Source organism: Pipistrellus hanaki (genome assembly GCF_964339955.1).
Source record: "Pipistrellus hanaki genome assembly, chromosome: 12".
NCBI classification, from domain to species: Eukaryota; Metazoa; Chordata; class Mammalia; order Chiroptera; family Vespertilionidae; genus Pipistrellus; species Pipistrellus hanaki.
Window position 1 is genome coordinate 54,666,955 of NC_140514.1, and position 22,650 is coordinate 54,689,604.

General features: G+C 40.5%; 1 protein-coding gene across 2 annotated transcripts in view; it reads left to right on the plus strand.

The window, feature by feature from the left end:
* TMEM131 (transmembrane protein 131) overlaps positions 1–22,650 on the plus strand; it is a 161,187-nt gene that overhangs the window by 117,371 nt on the left and 21,166 nt on the right. For both annotated transcript variants that reach the window (XM_084900319.1, XM_084900318.1), the window contains exons 20-32: positions 2,150–2,302; positions 2,388–2,463; positions 3,121–3,238; positions 5,320–5,458; positions 5,565–5,674; positions 6,348–6,414; positions 11,042–11,193; positions 11,589–11,731; positions 12,163–12,349; positions 13,319–13,504; positions 15,164–15,322; positions 15,911–16,491; positions 21,828–21,997. In XM_084900319.1, the coding sequence (XP_084756445.1) occupies positions 2,150–2,302; positions 2,388–2,463; positions 3,121–3,238; positions 5,320–5,458; positions 5,565–5,674; positions 6,348–6,414; positions 11,042–11,193; positions 11,589–11,731; positions 12,163–12,349; positions 13,319–13,504; positions 15,164–15,322; positions 15,911–16,491; positions 21,828–21,997 (2,241 nt within the window). The remainder of the gene's footprint in view (positions 1–2,149; positions 2,303–2,387; positions 2,464–3,120; positions 3,239–5,319; positions 5,459–5,564; positions 5,675–6,347; positions 6,415–11,041; positions 11,194–11,588; positions 11,732–12,162; positions 12,350–13,318; positions 13,505–15,163; positions 15,323–15,910; positions 16,492–21,827; positions 21,998–22,650) is intronic.

The window sequence follows — 22,650 nt, forward strand, 5'->3', positions numbered from 1 at the left end:
TGAGCTTTCAGGGTGGACTGCCAGAATACATATGGAAGTAACAAATATAGTGCCTGGAAGCCAATCCTAGACTGACCAGAGTCCACATAAAAGTATGGAGGGGAGACTTGGCTGTTGATCTGCCTTCAAAGAACTTATCTTTCCAGATTCAGTTCTCTTGTCATCTCCTCTCTGAAGATGCCTTGACTCCACTAGACAGTACTGGTTGTTTTATGCGTGATCTTGGAATGATTTGAAATTACCTCTCTCGCAGCAAGCCTTGCATTGTGCTATAAATACTGCCTTTGTGTTGGTCTCCCCAATGAGACTCTAAGATGCTCTGGGAAAGGGATGGAGGGACCTTTTATCCCCAATAGTCGGCACTAAGTAGATGATGGGTGAAGAAGGAGCAAAATGATGGAGGAGAGAACACAGGCAAAAATCATTTGAACTATTCTTTAATATCTTAAGGGGACCTAATCGAAGCAAATATAGGTAGGCTAGCAGATAGAGGAGTAAAAAATATGACTTAGAGTTTGAGCCTGGGCAATAGGAGAAAAGAGATGCAAAAACAGGAGATGGCCACTGCCTTTTGAAGGAAGCTGTGAAATTCAGTCAGTTCAGGGCACATCAGAGCAAATGTGTGTCTTATTTTGTGGTAGGAGACATGGTAGGTTAAAATATTGCATTGTAAAAATCTTAATGCTACGTAAAATAAAACTTAAATTCAGATCTTAGCTGCTTAAAAATACAATTTTTTATTTAAAAGGTTCAGCACATTCAAGATTAGGTCTTACTTAAAAGCTTTATTTTGTCAAAGGATCAGTTCCTTCCTTTGCCTTTTCCATCCGTGATCTCCTTAATCAGTACATAAATCCTACAGTGAATGAGAAAACATCTGTATGAAAACAAGGTGCTGGTTTTGAACTACTTTAGATTAAGCTTTCAAATATCTATCTTTAGGTGGCTTACAAAACCAGTTAATTGCTTGAAATTACTAATTTCATTCATTAGATTTCTACCCTCATGACTTAATTGCATCTCAAAGGCCCCATCACCAAATACCATCACATTTGGGGGTTAGCTTTCAACATAAATTTTGGGGATGACACAAACATTCAATCTATAACAATTACCAAATGCTATAAAGTCTTTCATCAGATGGAGAATACAGGAGCTAACTGAAAATAATACTTAAGAATAAACAGTTCAGCCCTAGCTGGTTTGACTCAGTGGAGAGAATGTCAGTCTTCAGACCAAACGGTCCCAGGTTCAATTCCAGTCAAGGGCATGTACCTTGGTTGTAGGCTCCTTCCCAGTCCAGGCCCTGGTCAGAGCATGTGCAAGAGACAACCAATAGATGTGCTTCTTTCTTTCACATTGATGCTTCTCTGTCTTTCCCTCTCTCTTCCAGTCTCCCTAAAAATCAATGCAAATACCCTCAGGTGAGGATTAACAACAAAAACAAAAATAAACATTTCAAACAACTCATAGTTTAATTCTTCCTAGTAGTATTTGAATTCCATTGTTGAATACCATTATAAAATGAACTTTTGTATCTGCTACTCTTTTGATCCTCAACATACCCCTGCAAAAGAAGACATCGACATGAGAGAAGTAGTTCTTACAGGGACAGGAAGACTAGGTAACTGCCTAGAAGACACAACTGATTAGCAGCCACGCCGGGACTCAGCAGCTTTCCTGCCCTCTACTGTCTTTCTACTGCATTTAATCTGGCTAGACTGTAAATGATGAGTATTAGTCTGAACTTCACCATCATTCAGCTCTTCTTCTGTGCATTCTCTTAACTTCTGTGTCTTTTAATACCAAATATTAGCTAAGATTTAGATTATATAAACAAAAAATGTTGTTTGCAAACAAAAGAAAGTAAAAGACTATAATATGATTTAATTAAGAATTATTTAAATTACCCAATTCTTTACTTAAAATCTGGTACCCTATATAGAAAGAAGCATGCTGCTGATAAGAGCTCTGATTATAAATTTAGAGAGTATCAACTGATGAACATTCTAAATGTCCTCTGAGCTTTGGTTTCCTAGAGAGATGTCTGTTGCCACTTACGTGTATGTTTGTAAGGAAGTCCAGCCATATACAAATGACTTTGTTTTTTGTTTGTTTGTTTGTTTGTTTGTTTGTTTTCTTCCTTCAGGGGAAAGTAGTTCATCAGAGTTTAAGTATAATGAACTCCTTCTCACAGAAGGTAAAGATACAGCAAATTCGATCTTTGTCAGAAGATGGGCGGTTTTACTACAAGCGATTACGGGCCAATAAAGAAGACTTGGAGCCAGGGAAAAAATCAAAGGTTTGACATGTTCTATCCATAAGTGTTTTATTTTTGTGACCTTCTGTGGACTTGGGATTCATGAATCTTCTGTGCCTCTTCATAGATTGCGAACATTTATTTTGATCCTGGACTGCAGTGTGGAGATCATTGCTATGTTGGCTTGCCTTTTCTGTTCAAATGTAAGTTACTTTGTTGTTTTTTCACTACCACAAAATACTATTTTTCTTTCTTTCTTTTTTGTTTTTTTGTTGTTAATTTTTACATGGGAATATTTATTCCCATTGCCTTTCAGAGAGAGTGAAAGCAGCAGGGGTTGGGAGGGAGAAAAAAAACATTGAGGTGAAAAAGACACATGGACTGGTTGCCTCCTACATTCATCCCGACTGGGGTTAGGAAACAAACCCAAAACCCAGGTACATGCCCTTGACTGTGAATTGAACCAGAGATCTTTCGGTGGGCTGCCCAACACACTAACCACTGAGAAACCCTGGCCAGGGGCACAAAATATTCTTTAATGAAAGCTGCCATTTTTAAAGTCCATCTTAATCTATTAGGTAGAAGTCATTTTGAAGGAAAATTAGCAAGTGGATTAGATGTAGGGTGAGTATGTCATAATTTACGTTCCTGTCCCTGGCTAGTGGTAGTTCAGTTGATTAGAGCATCATTCTGATACACTAATGTTGCAGGTTCAATCCCCAGTCAGAGCACCTATAAGAATTAACCAATGACTGCACAAATAAGTGAAACAACAAATCAGTGTTTCTCCCCCCCCACACACACACACCTTTCTCTCTAAAATTAAAAATAATAATAATAACTTATGTTCCCTGTTTTAGCTGAACCCAAAGTGCAGCCTGGGGTAGCCATGCAGGAAGATACATGGGATGCAGACTGGGATTTGCACCAAAGCCTATTCAGAGGATGGATGGGAATAAAGGAAAACTCAGGTCATAAGTGAGTGGTTTTGCTTTAAGTATTTTGACTACCTTTACAAGTTCAGAACGTCTCAGTTGATGTTACTTCCCTAAATATTGTTTTATATTAGATTATTTTACTTTACTATAGCTAAGAAAATATTCTTATCTTCAGAAAATTATTAATGAGGCATCTTGAATTGCCATTTTAATTGTATGTTGCTCAGAAATATACACACTACCATTTTTCTCTTTACTTCATCATTCTAGATACTTCAAAGAAACTATTTGAAGTTGTCTTTATGTAGGATGACAACAGTGTTCACCTCAGACACATCCATTTGCATAAGAAAGTTTTGTCTACTACTGACCTCCGTTAAAGGCAAGGAAACATGTTCTCGGTTTAATCCCATAGCAGGAGACCGAGTGTGTCTGTGGTCATAGTGGAAAGACGACCTTTTCCAAATGCTGGGCTGCTAGGGGTACACAAGGCCTAGTTCCAATGGGCTCAGCATGTCTTTGGCAGGTAGAAAACATGCTAATGACAAATCCATTGCACCTGTATTCAAAACCAGACCATGTAGAAACGTGATCTTTTCAGTTACTTCAGAAGAGAATTTGACTAGAATGATGATAATATGACAACTGATGAAAATTATTCTTCTCATTTGGCTAATTTGAAATGTATCAAGATATTGCAATTTATCGTACTATAAAATTTTCAAACCACTAACAGTTAAATCTGAGCTTTCTGATTATTTGAACTATCTGCTTTGAAAAGTTTTCTTAAAGCAAAGAGTTAAATTTTTACTTTCATATGGTTAAAATAAGTACAGAGAGACAACGAGCTCACTAAGAGAACACTGATTGAAACACTTATTGGTCTCCTAAGTTTCCATAGTGGACATTATAATATACAGGCAGTCTCCAAATTAACTTTAAATTGTGAAGAAGTAACTTAGAGTGCTGCCCTAGGCTCAGCTGACAAGGAACCTCATCACCTCCCACTTACTGACACCCCTTGCCTTCCTCTTTGTATGCCCAGCATTCCACTGCTAAAGACCTGGGCTCCCTGTCTGCCCTGTGCCTCCAGGAGCAGGGCATGCTTCCTGTTTTTGCCTCTGTGGTACCGTGTCAATGTGTACGTTACAGAGAATTTCTGTTACAAGTCGTCGTGTTTTTTTTGTTGTTGTTCTTTTTTCTTCAATATTTTTTTTTTTATTGATTTCCAAGAGGAAGGAGGGAGGGAGGGAGAAAAACATCAATGATGAGAGAATCATTGATCAGCTGCCTCCTGCACGCCTCCTACTGGGGAAGGAGCCTGCAACCCTGGCAGCATGCCCTTGACCGGAATTGAATCTGAGACTCTTCAGTCCACAGGCTGACGCTCTAGCCACTGAGCCACACCAGCTAGGGCTCTGTTACTAGTCTAATAAAACCTGTGCTCTTACCAATATTGCAATGCCATAATTTGGTGTTATGTAGGGTTAAAATGGGCTTCAGGGTTTGAGTCCGGAAACCTTAGCCCATTTATACTATTGTTTGCTTAAGAAATGTGTTCTGAGCTCTAAACAACTGGTTTACAAACATTCCTAAGTAGAGAAATATTCAGATGGGCCCGAATGTTGCTGATAACATTATATATATCTGCACAAAGCCCTCCTGTGGATTACCTTGCAACTGATGTCTTCATTGCATGTAGGATTTTTATTTTTATCTCAAGGGAGAGAAAACTATATGCCAAGCAATGTACCACCTTCTCATTAGTTCTAATAAAAATGTTCTTAGCACCCTGCTCTTAGTGTTTAGATCTTTCCACTAGGCATGCAAGATCCTTTGGGATCCCCATACATTATATGTTATCTGCCTGTCTTTTCTTTACATACTCAGTGAGAAAACAATACAGGTGATCAGTGATACATATTTTGGCAGCTCTTTGTGCCAAAATAGAAACAACTTTATACATCTCTTTTAAAGAATAGTGAAATGTTAGAGCAAATAAAGCTGTGTTTATCCAGACCCAGAATAAAATTCCTCAAGCACACAAGCCTGATAGAATTTCTTTTTAGAAGACTTATATTTCATTTTGACCCAGTGGCTTATAAAATTGTTTTTTTCTAGATTGAGTGCTTTATTTGAAGTAAATACAGACCTTCAAAAAAATATCCTATCAAAAGTCACTGCTGAGCTCTCCTGGCCTTCCATACTTAGCTCACCCCGGCTCCTGAAATTTCCACTCACCAACACCAACTCCTCTTCAGTGAGTATTCAAAGCAGATTCGAGTTTTGGAAGTACATAGTAGCATTATAAACTATTAACTCTTAACTATGGATTTTTCATTTACTGTTCGGTTATTTTGTTTAAGGAAGAAGAGATTACTGTAGAAAATCCTGCAGATGTTCCTGTTTATATTCAGTTTACTCCTCTGGCTTTATATTCCAATCCTTCAGTCTTTGTAGATAAGTTAATATCAAGGTGAGCACTTCTTTAGGTAGTCAAAATGTTTTTATACTAGCATTGAATCCTCACTTTACGCCATTTAAAACTCTACTCTTTACACAGTAATAGATTGGGCCTAAAGAAATTCCGGGTCTGTAATTAAAGTTGAGAAGAGGTTCTGGGAAGAGAGATTGATACTATGTTAAACAAATTGGAAAATGTTATACAACTTTTTGTTTTTTAATCCTCATTCAAGAATATGTTTATTGATTTTAGAAAGGAGGGGAAAGAGAGAGAAACATCCATATGAGAGAGACTCTAACATCAATCAGTTGCCTCCTTTCCTTGCCCTAATTGGGGATTAAACCTGCAACCTAGTTATGTGCACTAACCTGAAATTGAACTTCAACCTTGTTTGTGTATGGGAGCAAATTTCAGTTTAAGATAAGAAAAGGCAATGTAGAAGATCTTCCTACAAAATTATAAAGAAAGCAAATGGAACCTTTGAAGTATTTTACTTTTAAAAGTGAGCAAAATATTAAGTGTAAGTTGTGGCAATTAATGTTTAAAGGCTATTAATCTGACAAAATAGTTATCTCAAATCTGCCAAAAGATAATTTGCAAACAAAATACAGATTTGATAATTACTCTGTGATTTATTTAATTCTGATGTTGCTTACACAGAAATATGCATACATTTTTATTTTAGGTTTAACTTGAGTAAGGTGGCAAAGATAGATTTAAGAACTCTAGAATTTCAAGTCTTCAGAAACAATGTAAGTATTCAAACTTTATACTATTTTACAGAAATAATTCTGTAACATGATCAGTGCTCCTGTGAAGGAAAACTATTACCTGCCCTGCAATTTGGCTGAAGGGCAAGTTATCTAAGAAGTCAGAACTTTCAGTAATGGTACTAGAGGTAAAAAACATAGGCAGAATAGGTAGGATTTAGATCAACATGAAGCACACTGGGTAGAAAATTCCTGTTTGTGGTCATTAAAAATTAAGGCCTGGATTATTTATAACAGCTACTAGAAATTCAGAGACTATATTGATGAAGTGTGTGTGTGTGTGTGTGTGTGTGTGTGTGTGTGTGTGTGTTATATGCGCCAACTACTGGTGACCCCATGGTTGAGTGATGTCCGCCAGTCCTGTCCTCGGTGCCGTGCTCAGCTTCTGTAGACTCAGCCTAAGGCTTCTTTTATGGAGTCAGTCTCTCCCATGTTTGGTCTTCCTCTTTTCCTTCTGCCTGCCTCTTCCCAGCATAATTGCCTTTTGCCAAGAACCTTGTCTTCTCATGATGTGCAAAAGTAGGACAGCTTCAGTATTGTCATTTTTGTTTCCAGTGATATTTCAGGCTTAATTTGCTCTAGGGCCCACTTGTTTGTCTTCCTGTCACAATATCCATAGTGCTCTCCAACACCGTATTTCAGATGAATCCATGGTTTGTTTGGTTTTTTTGTGGTTTTTTTTTTTAATGTTTTTATTGATTTCTTAGAGAGAGAAGAAGAGAGAAGGATATAGAGATAGAAACATTGATGAAAGAGAAACATCAGTCAGCTGCTTCTTGTACACCCTCACTGGGGATCGAGCCCACAACCTGGGCATGTGCCCTGACCAGGAATTGAACCATGACCTCACTTGTTCCACCACTGAGCCACATTGGCTGAGCTCCATGTTACTGTTTTTTATCAGCCTTTTTCACTGTCTAACTTTCACATCGGTACATAGTTATTGGGAATGTGAGGGTTCTAATGGCACATCTTTGCTCTTGGTGAACTACTTCTTCCATTGCTGCCCTTCTGAGTCTCTGCCTTCTCTCTCTTTTTTAATTTAATAAATCTTTATTGTTCAGATTATTACAATTGTTTCTTCTTTTTCCCTCCATAGCTCCCCTCCACCTGGTTCCCACCCCACCCTCTGCCCTTACCTTCCCACCACTGTCCTCATCCATAGGTTACGATTTTTGTCCATTCTCTTTCTGCATCCCCCATACCCCTTTTCCTCTGAGAATTGTCAGTCCACTCCCTTTCTGTGCCCTGATTCTATTATATTCACCAGTTTATTCTGTTCCTCAGATTTTTAATTCATTTGAGTTTTGGATTCACTTGTTGATAGATATGTATTTGTTGTTCACAATTTTTATCTTTACTTTTTGCTACTTCTTCTTAAAGAATACCTTTCAGTATTTCATATAATGATGGTTTGGTGGTGATGAACTCCTTTAGCTTTTTCTTATCTGTGAAGCTCTTTATCTGACCTTCCATTCTGAATGATAGCTTTGCTGGGTAGAGTAATGTTGGTTGTAGGTTCTTGCTATTCATCACTTTGAATATTTCTTGCCACTCCCATCTGGCCTGCATAGTTTCTGTTGAGAAATCAGCTAACAATCATATGGGTACTCCCTTGTAGGTAATTAACTGTTTTTCTCATGCTGCTTTTAATATTCTCTCTTTGTCTTTTGCTCTTGGCATTTTAATTATGATGTGTCTTGGACTGGTCCTCTTTGGATTCCTTTTGTTTGGGGTTCTGTGTGCTTCCTGGACTTGTACGCCTGTTTCTTTCACCAGGTGGGTGAAGTTTCAGTCATTATTTCTTCACTGTATCTTGCTCTCTCTCTTCTTCTGGCACCCCCATAATTCTGATGTTGGTACACTTGAAGTTGTCCCAGAGGCTTCTTACACTATCTTCATATTTTTGGATTCTTTTTGCTTTTCCAGTTGATTGTTCTTTGCTTCATTGTATTTCAAATCTTTGACTTGATTCTTGCATTCCTCTGGTCTGCTATTGGGTCTCTGTGTAATATTTTTTATTTCAGTCAGTATGTTTAATTTCTAGTTGGTCCTTTTCCATATCCTCAAGGGTCTCACTAAATTTATTGGCCTTTTCTATGAAATTCTTGGGAAACCTTATAACCGTGGTTTTGAACTCTATCTCCAGTTGTTTGTTTTCCTACATTTCTTTCATTTGCGATCTACTTTTTTGTCTCGGCATTTTCACTGCTTCCCTGAGTTGGTAGGGTAGCTATGTGTGCTAGGTGTCCTATATGGGCCAGTGGCTCAGCCTCCCCAGTTACCTGAAGTGGACACTGTTGGTGTACCTCTTTGTGGACTGTGTGTACAGTCTTGTTGTAGTTAAGTCTTGATTGTTGTTGGTATCACTGGGAGAAATTGACCTCCAGGCCAATTGACTGTATCAGCTGTATCTACATCGGGGGATCTTCTGTGCTGGAGGCAGCCTTATAGGACCAAACTTGCAAAATTGCAAAAGCCTCTGTGCTCAGTTTAGATGGGGTGGAATCTCGGGGCTCAGCAGATAGTCTTGGTTTCCTGTCAGCCCTGCCCTTGCACGTGTGCCTCCAGACTTCTGCCTTCCCCGGCTCCCCTGAGTTTGTCCCTGACAGTCCAGATTCCCCCCGTAAGAGCATGAGTCTCAGGGGCTTGCCTGGAACTGAGATTCAGTGCAATCAGGAGCTTCCCACTCCCTTCTGCTAGGGAAAGCCTGTGGCAACCTCATTAGTCAGTCTTCTCTGCATGTGTGTGCCTCCAGATGCCTGCCCGCCTTGGCTCCCCCGAGTCTCCAAGTCTCCATGTGCCTTTCTCTTTACCTGACAGTCCAGACTCCCCCCATGTGAGCCTGGGTCCATGGGGTTTTGGCCAGATGTCAAAACACTGAAAAAGTCAGCTAGGTCTTCCAGTATTGGGGAGATAGTTCAGACACTGGATACTTGGAAAGATCTCTGAGCATCCCAAGGATCACTCTGTGAAAACCACCACTACTACATAATGATAGAGAGTGTTGGGGGCCCTTAATGCTATCTCTGAGGCATCACAACATCCTGTTTTTCCCAAGTCCTCAAAGTTTATATTAGCTAATGCTTGTTGGGAATATATTCTATATAATCCTATATAATAAAGAGCTAATATGCTAATTAGACCAAACAGCAGAACAACTGTCCCGGACCACCTTCCAGACAAAGCTGGGGCTGCAAGGGCCAAGCCTCTTGCACGAATTTCGTACATCTTGCCTCTAGTGTATAATATAAAATGTGTCCATCAATTACCCAGAATAGTTTATTTCAGCGTTTTTCAACCGCTGTTCCATGGCACACTAGTGTGCCGCGAGATGTTGCCTGGTGTGCCGTAGGTGCAGACAAGACAAGAATTTTATAATTTTTCACTATTTTGTTTACTTAATATTTCATAATAAAGTAATTATAAAATACTTTCTTTGTGTTTATTTGATTCCTATTCAAGAGAATTACTTTATATATAGTCAATATAGGCACAGAGTTAAAATTTTTAACGTTTTCTAATGGTGGTGTGCCTCGTGATTTTTTTCATGAAACAAGTGTGCCTTTGCCCAAAAGAGGTTGAAAAACACTGGTTTATTTAAAAGGAACTTATTTGTTTACCAACCATTCAGAGCACTCAGAATATTCTGTTGTCCAAGTAGACATTAATGGAAATGAATGTTAGACACGGGAAAAAATAGCCTCAGGTAAAGAGTTAAAAAGTAGTGTGCTGCATTAAGTCATTGACTCTTAAGTTATGTTTGATGAATCCTGCCAATGCAAGTAGATGGACCTGTATGTATTAAACCAAACTGCCACGTAGAGTAGAAAAATCTTACAAAACTCACTTTCCTTTCACACGGTAGCAGAGCCATGAAGCTCACGGACCCTTCCCACAGAAAGCTTAAACTTAATGTTGCTTAAGCATCAGAGCAGAATATCCTGAAATGTGAACTATGATTTTTTTAATAATCTGTAACTGGCTGTCAAAAAGTCCTATTTTGATTATTAAACTATTTTTTAAACTTTAAATCATCAAGTGTTTATGAAACAGTAATTATGTGTTTATATTAGCTTTCAGAATAAAAGTCAAAGATAGGTTAACATGAATTGGAAATATTTTTACAAATAAAAAATAGGATGCAACCTTAGACCCTTCAGCTTACACCCTTCAGTGGGAGGAGAGGACAGCAGGGATGGCAGGCGGGGCAGCGGCAGTGGGACCTGCGGTGCTGGTGTTGGTTACACAGCTGTTCGCTTTCTTTTAAAACACTGAGCTATTGATTTTAGGATTGCGTCATTTTCTGCATGAGTGTTATGTTTCAAAATTAAAAGATATCTATATAAAAACATGACTAGTACAAACATGAAGACTTTGGAGACATGTCCCTTTCAGTGTCCTGGGGAACAAAACCCTTTTGGGGGCTGAATGCTCTGGCTGCCCAGCTCTGCTTATCAGCTCAGCAGTGTTTAAATTGTGACAGATAACATTGTTCACATAATTTAATCAATTCAAGAAGCTGGTGATACTGACACTGGGCTGCAGATGGCGTAAAGGAAAAAACATTTCCCGAGACTTTATTAATGACTGCCATTTGTTACCCAAGGCTCATCCACCGCAGAGTTCAACAAGGTTCACAGAGGGCCTCTCTCGACATTTCATCTTGAACCTCATTTTAAGACCTGGAGAGAAGAGGTCTGTCAAAGTAAAGTTTACTCCCGTTCACAACAGAACTGTTTCCTCACTGATCATAATCAGGTACGGCCTGGTATGTAAGTGCGCTGTGATTTTTAGTACTTCTGTAGAAGTTGTTACTTGATTTGTTTGCATCTTTATTTATGGACATGTTTTTTGGCTTTGTCCAAGACACAATGCCTGATGAAAGTTACTTTGCGATTGTGTTCATAGCTAAAGACCTGAATTGTGCTTACTGTGCATGTATGGCTCTTACAAGTAAAAAACCAAAGTATAACTGTCTCATTCTTAAATTTACTGTATTAATTTCCACATGGTGGTTTATGAAGAAATAGTAAAAAAAAATATGGATCAAAATATTGTGTGAATATAATAGAAAAATCTGTAGTTCTTTGCTTGATCTTAGCCAAAAGGCCAAGAAGTGATTTTAAAAATCTGTAATTCTTATTCTTGCATAGAAATAACCTGACCGTGATGGATGCTCTGATGGTCCAAGGACAAGGAACAACCGAGAACTTGAGGGTGGCAGGCAAGCTTCCTGGACCAGGGAGTTCTTTACGCTTCAAAATCACAGAAGCATTATTAAAAGATTGTACAGATAGTGAGTATTACTAACAGGTCCACGGGCACAAATTTTAGCATTTGCTTTCAACAATAAACAATTCCAAAAATAAGAACAGTATTTCTGTTGTTGCACAAGTGCATACTAGTGATGAATACTTCAGATTTTTAAGAAAACATCCTGACTTGTTTTCAGGGTTGTTTGATTTGGATCTTAAAAGACTTAAAGTACCAGTATTCATTTCATGCCTTAGATTACTTACTCTGATGTAAAAGATAAAGCATGATCAAACTTTGGCATCTGAGAGGACATGCAAAGTGGAGAGCTTCCTGCTGAAGTCTGTAAAGCTGGTCTCTGGTACGAGGACGTGCTTCATAGTCACCAGACGTGTTCACGAGGGACTTGCTCTTCATTTGGACCTGGAGCACATGCTGCAAGATGTAGACTCACTCCCATATTTTTCCCCTTAGGCTTGAAACTGAGAGAACCGAATTTCACATTGAAAAGAACATTTAAAGTAGAGAATACAGGACATCTTCAAATTAATATAGAAACCATCGAAGTCAGTGGGTACCCATGTGAGGGATATGGATTTAAAGTCGTTAATTGTCAAGAGTTTGTACTAAGCGCCAATGCCTCTAAAGACATAATTATATTGTAAGTATTTTCTGATAGGGTATAATGAGTAAGTAGCTTCTCATTAACTTTTTAAACTAGAGTTATTCACAGTTGGTGCAAATATGTTTTCTTACAAAAAAGAGTCTTTATCCACAAATGTATTTACTTGATGTTTTTGTTTTGTTTTTACTTGGTCTTTGTTTAAATTATATTTTTATAGCTTGGTTTTCAAAATTGTGAAACTCCTAATTTCAGAATGGATCAGATAGTCTTAGAAACGAGTTTCAAAATTATTTTCCAGCTTGTGTTAAAACAGAAGGTGTTGGTAGTCATACATGCTGTTTTCCATGTTGTACCATATACGAATGTGTGGTATTTTTGTCAAGACAGTTTCAGTTCCTGTGCTGGTGATAGTTGCAGCCTATTTTAACAGCTAATTGATAAGTTGTAAAGTTTATGAAATAAAATGTAACCTGTCCCCTCAATTGAATGACAATGTCATGACCTTGAGTGGACATTGTCTTCACAGGGAACTGCACTCAGCACTCTGAGTAAGGCACAGTGCTTGGCACCGACAGGGCCTGTGAGGAACAGCACACCTTTCCTCGGGTGCTTACCTGGCTGGGGAACATACAGTTACAAAGATAAAAACACAATAGTTGGACAGAAAGCAGGATTGCAGGAGACAAAGAAAAGATCACTGGGGCTGGGACAGAATTTTTTAAGTATAGGAATGTATCCTGGGAAAACTGTGGATTTAAAGAGAGAAGGAAGGAAGGGAAGGAAGCTCAGAGACTACTTTCTGAATTAATAATACTTACAGGAGCAGGTTGTTATTGTTGTTAACCTCTTGGGAAATTTTCCATCTTAAAATGAGGAAGGTGAATAAAAAAGTGTTACACTGAAATTCTGTGTTACGTTTCAGAGGCGTATGGGACTGGTATTATATTTAAATTGCTTACAATATATTTTTAAAATTTGATCTTAACTGCCATTATTCTGTTTTAGGTTTACTCCTGATTTCACAGCGTCTAGGGTTATTCGTGAGCTGAAGTTTATAACAGCCAGTGGCTCTGAATTTGTGTTTATATTGAATGCATCCCTTCCATACCATATGTTAGCAACCTGTGCAGAAGCCCTACCCCGACCCAACTGGGAGCTGGCTCTGTATATCATCATCTCAGGAATAATGAGGTACTTATCTTCTTTCCAGGTTGGCATTGTTCATCGAGTGCCCACCATGTCCAGTCATGTTCTGAGTGTTGGGGGTATCTAATAAAGAGGGAATATGCTAATTGACCATCACTCCATCACAAAGATGGCTGTACCCACAGCTGAGGCCAAGTTCCCTTAAGGAGCCTTAACAAGGAATCAGCAGAGACCTGAGGCTACACTTTCCCCTACCCGGCAGGGCTTGACAGAGGACCTCAGGCCACACCCCTGCCCCAGCACCAGGCCAGGAGACCTGAAGCTGCCCCCTGCCTTGCTGGGCTTGACAAGGGACCTCAGTTCGTGCCCCCCATCCAGCAGGGCTTGATGGGGGACCTCAAGGTGCACCCCCAGTGCTGGGTCCAGGACCTCAGGCCATGCCTCCCACCCAGCAGGGCTTGATGGGGTTTTCAGACCATGTCCCCCACCTGGCCGGGCTTGATGGAGGACCTCAAGGCATGCCCATGCCCCAGGCTGTGGGACCTCAGGCCACACACCCCTGTCCTGGCACTGGGCCAGGGGACCTGAGGCTACCCACCTTGCCCGGCAAGAGTGGAACTGGCCGGGTCTGGATCTAGCCCAATAGGGGCGGGGCCAGCCAGGTCTGGGTCTCACTCGATTTTGAGGTGCGTGAGGTTGGGCAGGGACTTGACTCTGGGTCCCGTGGTGTGCCCCAGACTCTTGACAGGAGAAAGGTTTTCATATACATTTTACTAATTTTATTTCATCTATGGCACTTCTATTACAGAGAAAGGGCAAATAGTAATATTAAATTATTTCCTCTAAACCCCTTTTAATATGCATGAATTTCATGCACCAGGTCACTAGTATACCATAAACAACTGTCTGACTTTGCAATTCGCTATATAAATTAAGTGCATGTTAATTTCTTAAAGGAAAAAAAACTCCTAATTTATCAAAATTATGTGATTTGGGCATATGTGATTTATCCTACAGTGTATTCTTCTGAAATCTCACCTAAGCAACAGAAAACTGATTAGAAATAGTTTTTAAATCCTTAGCATTTTTTTTTCTCATCTTCTCCCCCCTCTCCCCCCCCCACCCTGGTATATTTCTTTATGTGTTTATTCTCTTTAAGGGAATAAAGTTGACTAGAGTTAAAACTAAAAGAAAAGATAAAAGCCGCTTTTGTTAAGAGGAAATTATCCTTTAGAGTCTGTTCTGATACAAATAATTACTTCCCCTTTATGAACCTTGTGTAAATTGACATTCTATAAAAGTTTGGTGCACAAACTGGTATAGTGCTTTGTTTTTTGTCTGGCCCATTAAAAACTTTCATAGTCATTTTGTCTTTTATATGATGCTAGAGGCCCGGTGCACAAAATTGGTGCACAGGTGTGGTCCCTAGGCCTGGCTGGCGATCAGGGCCTTCTGGCTGCCAGCCAGGGCCTGTCTTCCTTTGGCTGCCAGTTGCTGGCTGGGGCCTTCCTTTGTTTTGCACTGCCCCCTGGTGGTCAGTGCATGTCATAGCGAGTGGTCAAACTCCCAAGGGGGCAATTTGCATATTCACCTTTTAATATATACAATAAGATTGTACTTTGCCAAGAAATTCTGCCTTTAATGTCAAATTGGGTTACTCTTGCACTAACACATGAACCCATTTCTCTCTTTCTGTCCCTACAGTGCCCTGTTTCTTTTGGTCATCGGAACAGCCTATTTAGAAGCTCAAGGAATTTGGGAGCCATTTCGAAGACGGCTGTCCTTTGAGGCCTCAAACCCACCCTTTGATGTGGGGAGACCATTTGATCTCAGGAGAATCATTGGTATTTCATCTGAAGGAAAGTATGTTCACTGGCTGGAAATAAATTCTCTAGAATGTATACATTTGACTGATGTAATTAAGTAAAAAATGCCTTTTCTCTTCATTTTTATTTGGGGTGGAGGGAATCTAAATTCTAATTACTTAATAACATGCTGTATGTAGCTCTCAGTTACTAAGAACTCATAGCAAGTAATTATTATATTGGTGAAGGTTAAAATGTTCTTAGACCCCGACTTGATTTCTAAATTTTTGATAGAACAGACCATATAGAGTTGTGAAAAGTATTCCTATTTTTTTTTTTTCTCATTGATTTTTAGACAGACTAGAAAGGAGGGGGGAAAACAAAGAGAGACACATCGATTGGTTGCTTCTCATACCATACATGGTTCAAGCCTACAACCAAGGTATGTGCCCTAGACCAGAATTGAACCTGGGCCCTTCAGTCCACAGATCAGTGATCTATCCACTGAGTCAAACCGGCTAGGGCGAGTATCCCTATTTCTTGTTGTTTTTCTTTAGAGTAATGGCTCTACTGATTAAATAAATATTATTTTTAATCTAAGGATTTGTATGTTTCTTTTACTAACTGCAGTTCATCCTTTTTTCAGCTTGAACACACTCAGCTGTGACCCGAGTCATAGCCGGGGTTTCTGTGGCCCAGGGGGCTCATCATCACGACCTGGTGCAGGAAGTCATAAGCAGTGTGGTCCATCAGTCCATCCACACAGCAGTCACAGCAATAGAAACTCAACTGACATGAACAATGTCAGAGCCAAAAACAGCACCAGTACCTCTAGCAGGACTTCTGCACAGTCTGCTAGCAAAGCAGGCACCGTGGTCCTTGACTCGAACACAGTGGCCCAGGGTCACGCAGCAGGCAGGAAGTCCAAAGGAGCAAAGCAGAGCCAGCAGAGCAGCCAGCACCATGTCCATGGCACGCTGGAGCAGCACTCTCCCCCTCCACCACCGCCAGTGCCTCAGCACCAGGAGCCACAGTCTGGAAGGCTGTCACCCGCCCCTCTCGTGCACCCTTCCCACCCAGAACATGCCAGCAGCACAAGGCACAGCTCAGAGGACTCAGACATCACCAATCTCATAGAAGCCATGGACAAAGACTTCGACCACCATGACTCCCCAGCCCTAGATGTGTTTACAGAGCAGCCACCATCGCCACTGTCCAAAAGCAAAGGTAAGCACTGTTCTCACTGTGGGAACAGCACACCACGTGAGGGGGAAGCCAGTGCATGTCTCAGCAGCTATTGTGGTCGGAGTTGTGACACACAACTAATTTGGTAGGTGCTCAGATATTGCTCCAACATTGAAGAAATATCTGAATGCAAATAGAGGTAGCCATTTGTCATAGAAGATACTTGTGTTTCTTAGATTACTGGCAAAATTTAGAAATTTATTAGACATCTGTTTTCTTTTTAGCTGCCTGTGTTGTTATAATAGATTGAGTTTGTTTTTAATTATTAAAATAATTTTTAAGACAATGCTGAAATGGAGATATTTTAACTGAAAAATAGTATTTCTGTACAGCTTGCTCTTTAGAGCAGGGGTTGGCAAACTACAGGAGTGAGCCAAATCACTGCCTGTTTTGTAAAACAAGTTTTATTGGCACATAGCCATGCCCATTTGTTTATATATTGTCTTTGACTGCTTTTGTGCTGCAACAACAGAGTTGAGTAGCTGCAACAGAAGCCATAGGCTCCACACACCTGAAATGATTTACTGTCTAGCCCTTTCAGAAAAAGTTTGCTGACCCCTGCTTTGGAGTTCTGCATACTCTTGTTAGTTACCTTTTGCATGGTAACAGATGATTCTCTCATAGTTCCTGTGGGTCAGGCATTGGGGTGCAACTCATCTGGGTTCTTCAGCTGTCACAGAGCTGCAGTCAGTGTTGGCCAGGACTGAAGTCATCCTAAGATTCAGCTGAAGGTGGATCTGCTTCCGAGCCCACTCAGGTGGTTGATGGTAGGATTCATTTCTTCACAGCCTGTTGGGCTGAGGGTCGCAGTTCCTTAATGGATGTGGCCAGCAGCCTGCCATGGGTCCTCTCCTTAGAGCAGCTCAAAACAGTTGGCTTCCCCAGAGCAAGCAAGCACAAGAAAGAAAGAGAGAACATAAGCTGGCAGGACAGAAGTCTGTATCTTGTGACCTACTCTTGAAAGTAACATCCCATCACTTCTGCAGTACTCTGGTCATTAGCAGTGTGGTCCCACCCATAGTTCAGGTGAGAGAATTTCATAAGAACACTTATACCAGGAAGTGGGGTCCCTAGAAGCCATCTTAGAAGTCTGATGTCACACACATATATACACAGGTAGGCTAATTGGTAACTTCCAAAATCAAATGTAAAAAGTATTAAGTGGCCTAGCTGTACTTACATTAGTCCTTTATATCCTGAACTCTTTTTGTATCTTCCTTTCCTATGGCAGCCATTCCAATGCACATTACTCCTAGCCTATTTAAGTACCAAGGAGGTTTGCTTTTTGTTTACATAGGGACTAGGAACTCCTAACCCTAAGAAACCTGATGTCCCCACAGTCCAGGAGTTTTTTTTATAGAAAATTCCTTATCACAGTGATGTAAAGATGTTTATGTGGAGTCCTCTTAGAAGTACATGCATTTAGGAGATCAGAATTACAACTAAACTACAGAACAGCCATCACTCAGAACTGCCTGAAATATAGCTGAAATGGAAGTCCTACAGCCAACAATACAAAAAAGAAGCCACGTAAAGACTGCTGCAGGGGCAGAGACAGTGAGTGACTCAGTCCCACACCCACATGTGGTAGATAAAAACACATCTCAGCAGTGAGGTCCCCTGAGGAGCGAGGGGTCCCCACCCAGGGGTCCAGATCCAGAAAGAGAAGTCCCTGTAATTTCTGGCTTCAAAAACCCAGCAGGGATTGTGAAACAGAGGGCTTTTGGAGTCCCAGACAGTTCTTCTTAAAGGGGCCATGCCCAGACTACTCAGGCTCATTCTGTCTAAGCTGCAGCACTGGAGCAGTAGCTCAAAAAGCACCAAAGATACAGAGGGAGGAACTAAATTGTCCTACATCAGCGTGAGAGCTGGAAGGACAGCTTTCTCCCAAAGAGAAGTACTGGCATAAGCCATTGTTCCTTCTCTGGTCACTCCCCACCACAGAGCCAGCAGGCAGGTGCTATATCTGAGTCTTCATTGTTCAACCTGCCCTATTGTTTCCCTGAGACCCCACTCGGCTAACTTGCAGGCTCATCCAAGCTATTTCCAGTGGCTTTTCCTTCAAACTGTCTTGGCTCATACTTCAAACTTTCCTAAACTCTCTCAAACAAGCAGCATCTGATCTTGGTGTACCCCATAACTCTCACTAAGTGGTCCCGGGCCTGGCAGCCTTGGTTCCCAAGTTGGTACTTCTAGCAGCAGTAACATCTGCACAATGCTTTATAGCTCATTCCTGGAGATCCTGGACAAAACACAGGCAGCAGTTGACTTTGGACTGCACCTCCCAGGAGGCCCAGAGCCAACACACCCAGTGGATAGCTTCAGATCATGTCAAGGTACCACCCAACCACCTTCACAAGTAACACACTCATGAGGCAAACTCAGAGGGCACCAGAGCCCTGCTGAAGTAAGTTCTGCACCATGGTTGTGCCCTGCACAGCTAATCCTCCACCATGGTCCCAGCCTCCTTGAAGATGATCAGCATGAAGGTAAATTCCTCTTATTGAGGTGCCAACAGCAATCAAGGCTCAACTACAACAGAAGGGTGTACAAAGCCCACACAGGGGTAACATACCTGGAATGCCCAGCTCTGGAGAACGGGAGGCTCTGCCACTGGACCCTGTAGGTCAGCAGTCAACAGTGGGTAGTCCGTGAGGTCCGAAAGGTTGACAACCACTGCTATAGGATACCTACTATATTAGGCCACTCTACAAAGCCCAGGAGATATAGTAGTTCTACCTAACACATAGAAACAAACTCAGGAAAGTAGCCAAAATGAGGGGACAAAGAAACAAGTCCTAAGTGAAAGGACAAAAAAACTAAATGAAATGGAGACAAAGCAAGCAAATTAACAGATAGAGTTCAAAACCATGGTTATAGGGTGCTCAGAGAACTTAGGGAGAATGTCAATAACATTAAAAACATAAAAGCCATAAGAAAGCCCTAACTGGTTTGGCTCAGTGGATAGAGCCTCGGCCTGCAGACTGAAGGGTCCCAGGTTCGATTCCATGTACCTTGGTTGCAGGCACACATCCCCAGTGGGGGGTGTGCAAGAGGCAGCTGTCCGATGTTTCTAACTCTCTATCCCTCTCTCTGTAAAAGATTATATATATATATATATATATATATATATATATATATATATATATATATATATGAACTAGACAAAAATGAAAGATACACTGAATGAAATGAAAAATAAGTTTCAGGGAATCAGCAGTAGAGAAGATAAAGCCTAAAATCAAATCAGTGATTTGTAATATAAAGAAGCAAAAGATACCCAATAAGAACAAAAGAAATAATCCAAAAATAATAATAATTCCCCCCCCCCCAAAAAAAAAAAAAAAAAAAGTGAGGATAGTATAATGAGCCCCTGTGACAACTTCAATTGTGCCAGCATTCACATAATGGGTGTGTCAGAAGGAGAAGAGAGAGAACAAGTAATTGAAAACCTATTTGAAAAAATAATGACAAAACCTCTATAACCTGGTGACGAAAATAGATACGTCTAGAAAGTGCACAGAGTTTAAAACAAGATGGACCCAAAGAAGCCCACACCAAGACACATCATAATTAAAATGCTAAAGGTTAAAGACAAAGGGACAATCTTAAAAGCACAAGGTAACAGTTTGTTACCTACAAAGGAGCTCCCATAAGACTGTCAGCTGATTTCTCAACAGAAACTTTGCAGGCCAGAAGAGATTGGCAAGAAATATTCAAAATGATGAAAAGCAAGGGACTACTACCAATGTTGCTCTACCCAGCAAAGCTATCATTTAGAATTGAAAGACATAAAGAATTCCCCAGACAAGAAAAAGCTAAGAGTTCACCACCACCAAACCAGTATTACATGAAATGTTAAAGGGTCTTCTTTAAGAAGGGGGGGGGGGGGGGGGGAGAGATTTTAAAAAGTGAATAATAAAATGGCAATAAATCCATATCTATTAACAATTGAATCTTAAAAACCAAAATAAGTGAACAAGCAGACCATAAACCAAAAAAATCTTGAATCCATTTTGGTTTCATTTTAGTGAGTGGTGTAAGATATGGGTCCAATTTCATTCTTTTGCAAGTGGGGATATCTAGTTTTCCCAATACCATTTATTAAAGAGATTATCCTTTCTTGACTGAGTCTTTTAAAAAGTGCATGCATTTGGAGTTATAAAACAATAACATGTCTTCCACATGAAAAGTTTCTTCCATAGAAATCTTTTTCTGGTTATCTCAATAATAGAATTTATGTATTTTGGGTAATTTTATAGTAATGTTAATGTTTAAAATTTTTAAATTAGATCAAGTTACCTAATGTGTTGTTTTTCCCCTATTGAGGAAATGAAGAAAATAAATGGATGTTATCTTTCTTACCACAAGCAAAGAGTTGAGTAGTAAAATTGAATCCCTTGCTGCCTGTCTGAGATAGTCTCTAACCTGAAGAATAGGAACTTTCAGGGTTATTCATGTACAACATGAGTGGGGAACATCTGCCCTGCAGGCCGTATAAGGTCCAGCCCTTCCAAGGCATTAGGGGTGAGATAATTAGATGTTTGACCAGGTATAGCAGGCTAATTTTTAAGTTGATAATTTCATATGGTCCATGAGTTATATTATAAATTTCCAAATGGTCATTGGCAGAAAAAAAGGTTTCCCACCCCTGGTCTAGAACATAATTTTAAAATTAAAGACTTTTTAATATTCACAGTAGTCATAGAGCTGATCTACTAAAAGATACTTCCTTATGGAGCATTACATTGGTGATTCCACGAGGACACAGTTATCATAAGCTACACATCAGGGGATGGCAAGAGAGAACAGGAAATTGAGGGTTGGGCTTGAGAAGGCACCCAGGTTAGTTTTTCCAACTAGCCACGTGAATGTGAGAATGGCCAACCTGGAGTGAGGATGTGAAGACAAGAACAAAAGAGCTTGTCACATAAGCACTGGCCAACCACATGTCAAAAATTAATTGTCCTAGCCGAAACCAGTTTGGTTCAGTGGATAGAGCATCGGCTTGCAGACTGAAAGATCCCGGGTTTGATTCCGGTCAAGGGCATGTACCTTGGTTGCAGGCACATCCCCAGTAGGAAATGTGCAAGAGGCAGCTGATCATTGATTCTCATTGATGTTTCTATCTCTCCCTCTTCCTTCCTCTCTGAAGTCATTAAAAAAAAAAAATATATATATATATATATATATATATACACACACACACACACACACACACACACACACACGTGTGTGTGTGTGTGTGTGTATTTATTTATTTAATTAATTTTTTTTTAATGAAGAGTTTGAAATTTTACTTTGATTTTCATCCCCAGGGAAAGGAAAACCTCTTCAGCGCAAGGTTAAAACACCGAAGAAGCAAGAGGAGAAGAAGGGAAAGGGAAAGCCCCAGGATGACGAGCTGAAAGACTCGCTGGCTGACGATGACAGCTCCTCCACCACCACAGAGACCTCCAACCCCGACACAGAGCCTCTCCTGAAGGAGGTGGGCAGGACCAGCGTGTCCGTGCGTGTGAGCACATACTCCAGGGTTAGCGCTCGGGTTCACAGGCATGTCTCAGCAGGACGCAGGACGGCTCTGGGACGAATGTTTTCCTTTCCCCCAGGGAAGGACATGGGAAGTAAAATAGTTAGAAGTAGGAAACACTGCTTAAAAGTTAAGGGCTACTCTGACTTGTGAAATTTGTTTCAGATTTTAAGTATCAGAAGAGAATGAGAAGGAATTGCACCGTTTTAATTAGACTGACTTTTCCTGTAAGGTCAGTCCTAGCATGGGCTCTGTAGAAGCTCGCTGCCCACACAGGTGGCAGTCACCCAGAATGGGACTGAGCGAGCCCCACACATCAGCCCATCAAAAGGGTTGCTGTCCTCGGTCCTCAGTTCTCAGCATCAGGAGCAATACTGCGAAGTGTCCGGTCCTAGTGGGCATTAGGAAATGGGTAGGGGGCAGGGGAGGAGTTGTGATGGGTCTGAGGGTCTGAGGTACAAGCTGTATGCAGAAAAGGTAAAGCAGAATTCTATTTTGGCATTCGTATTTTTAGATAACTATGTTTCAGAAGTAAAACAGTGCTAATATAGACATTATTGTAGACCAGAAGTTTTTTGTGGGGTTTTTTGTTTGTTTTCAGTTTTAACCTA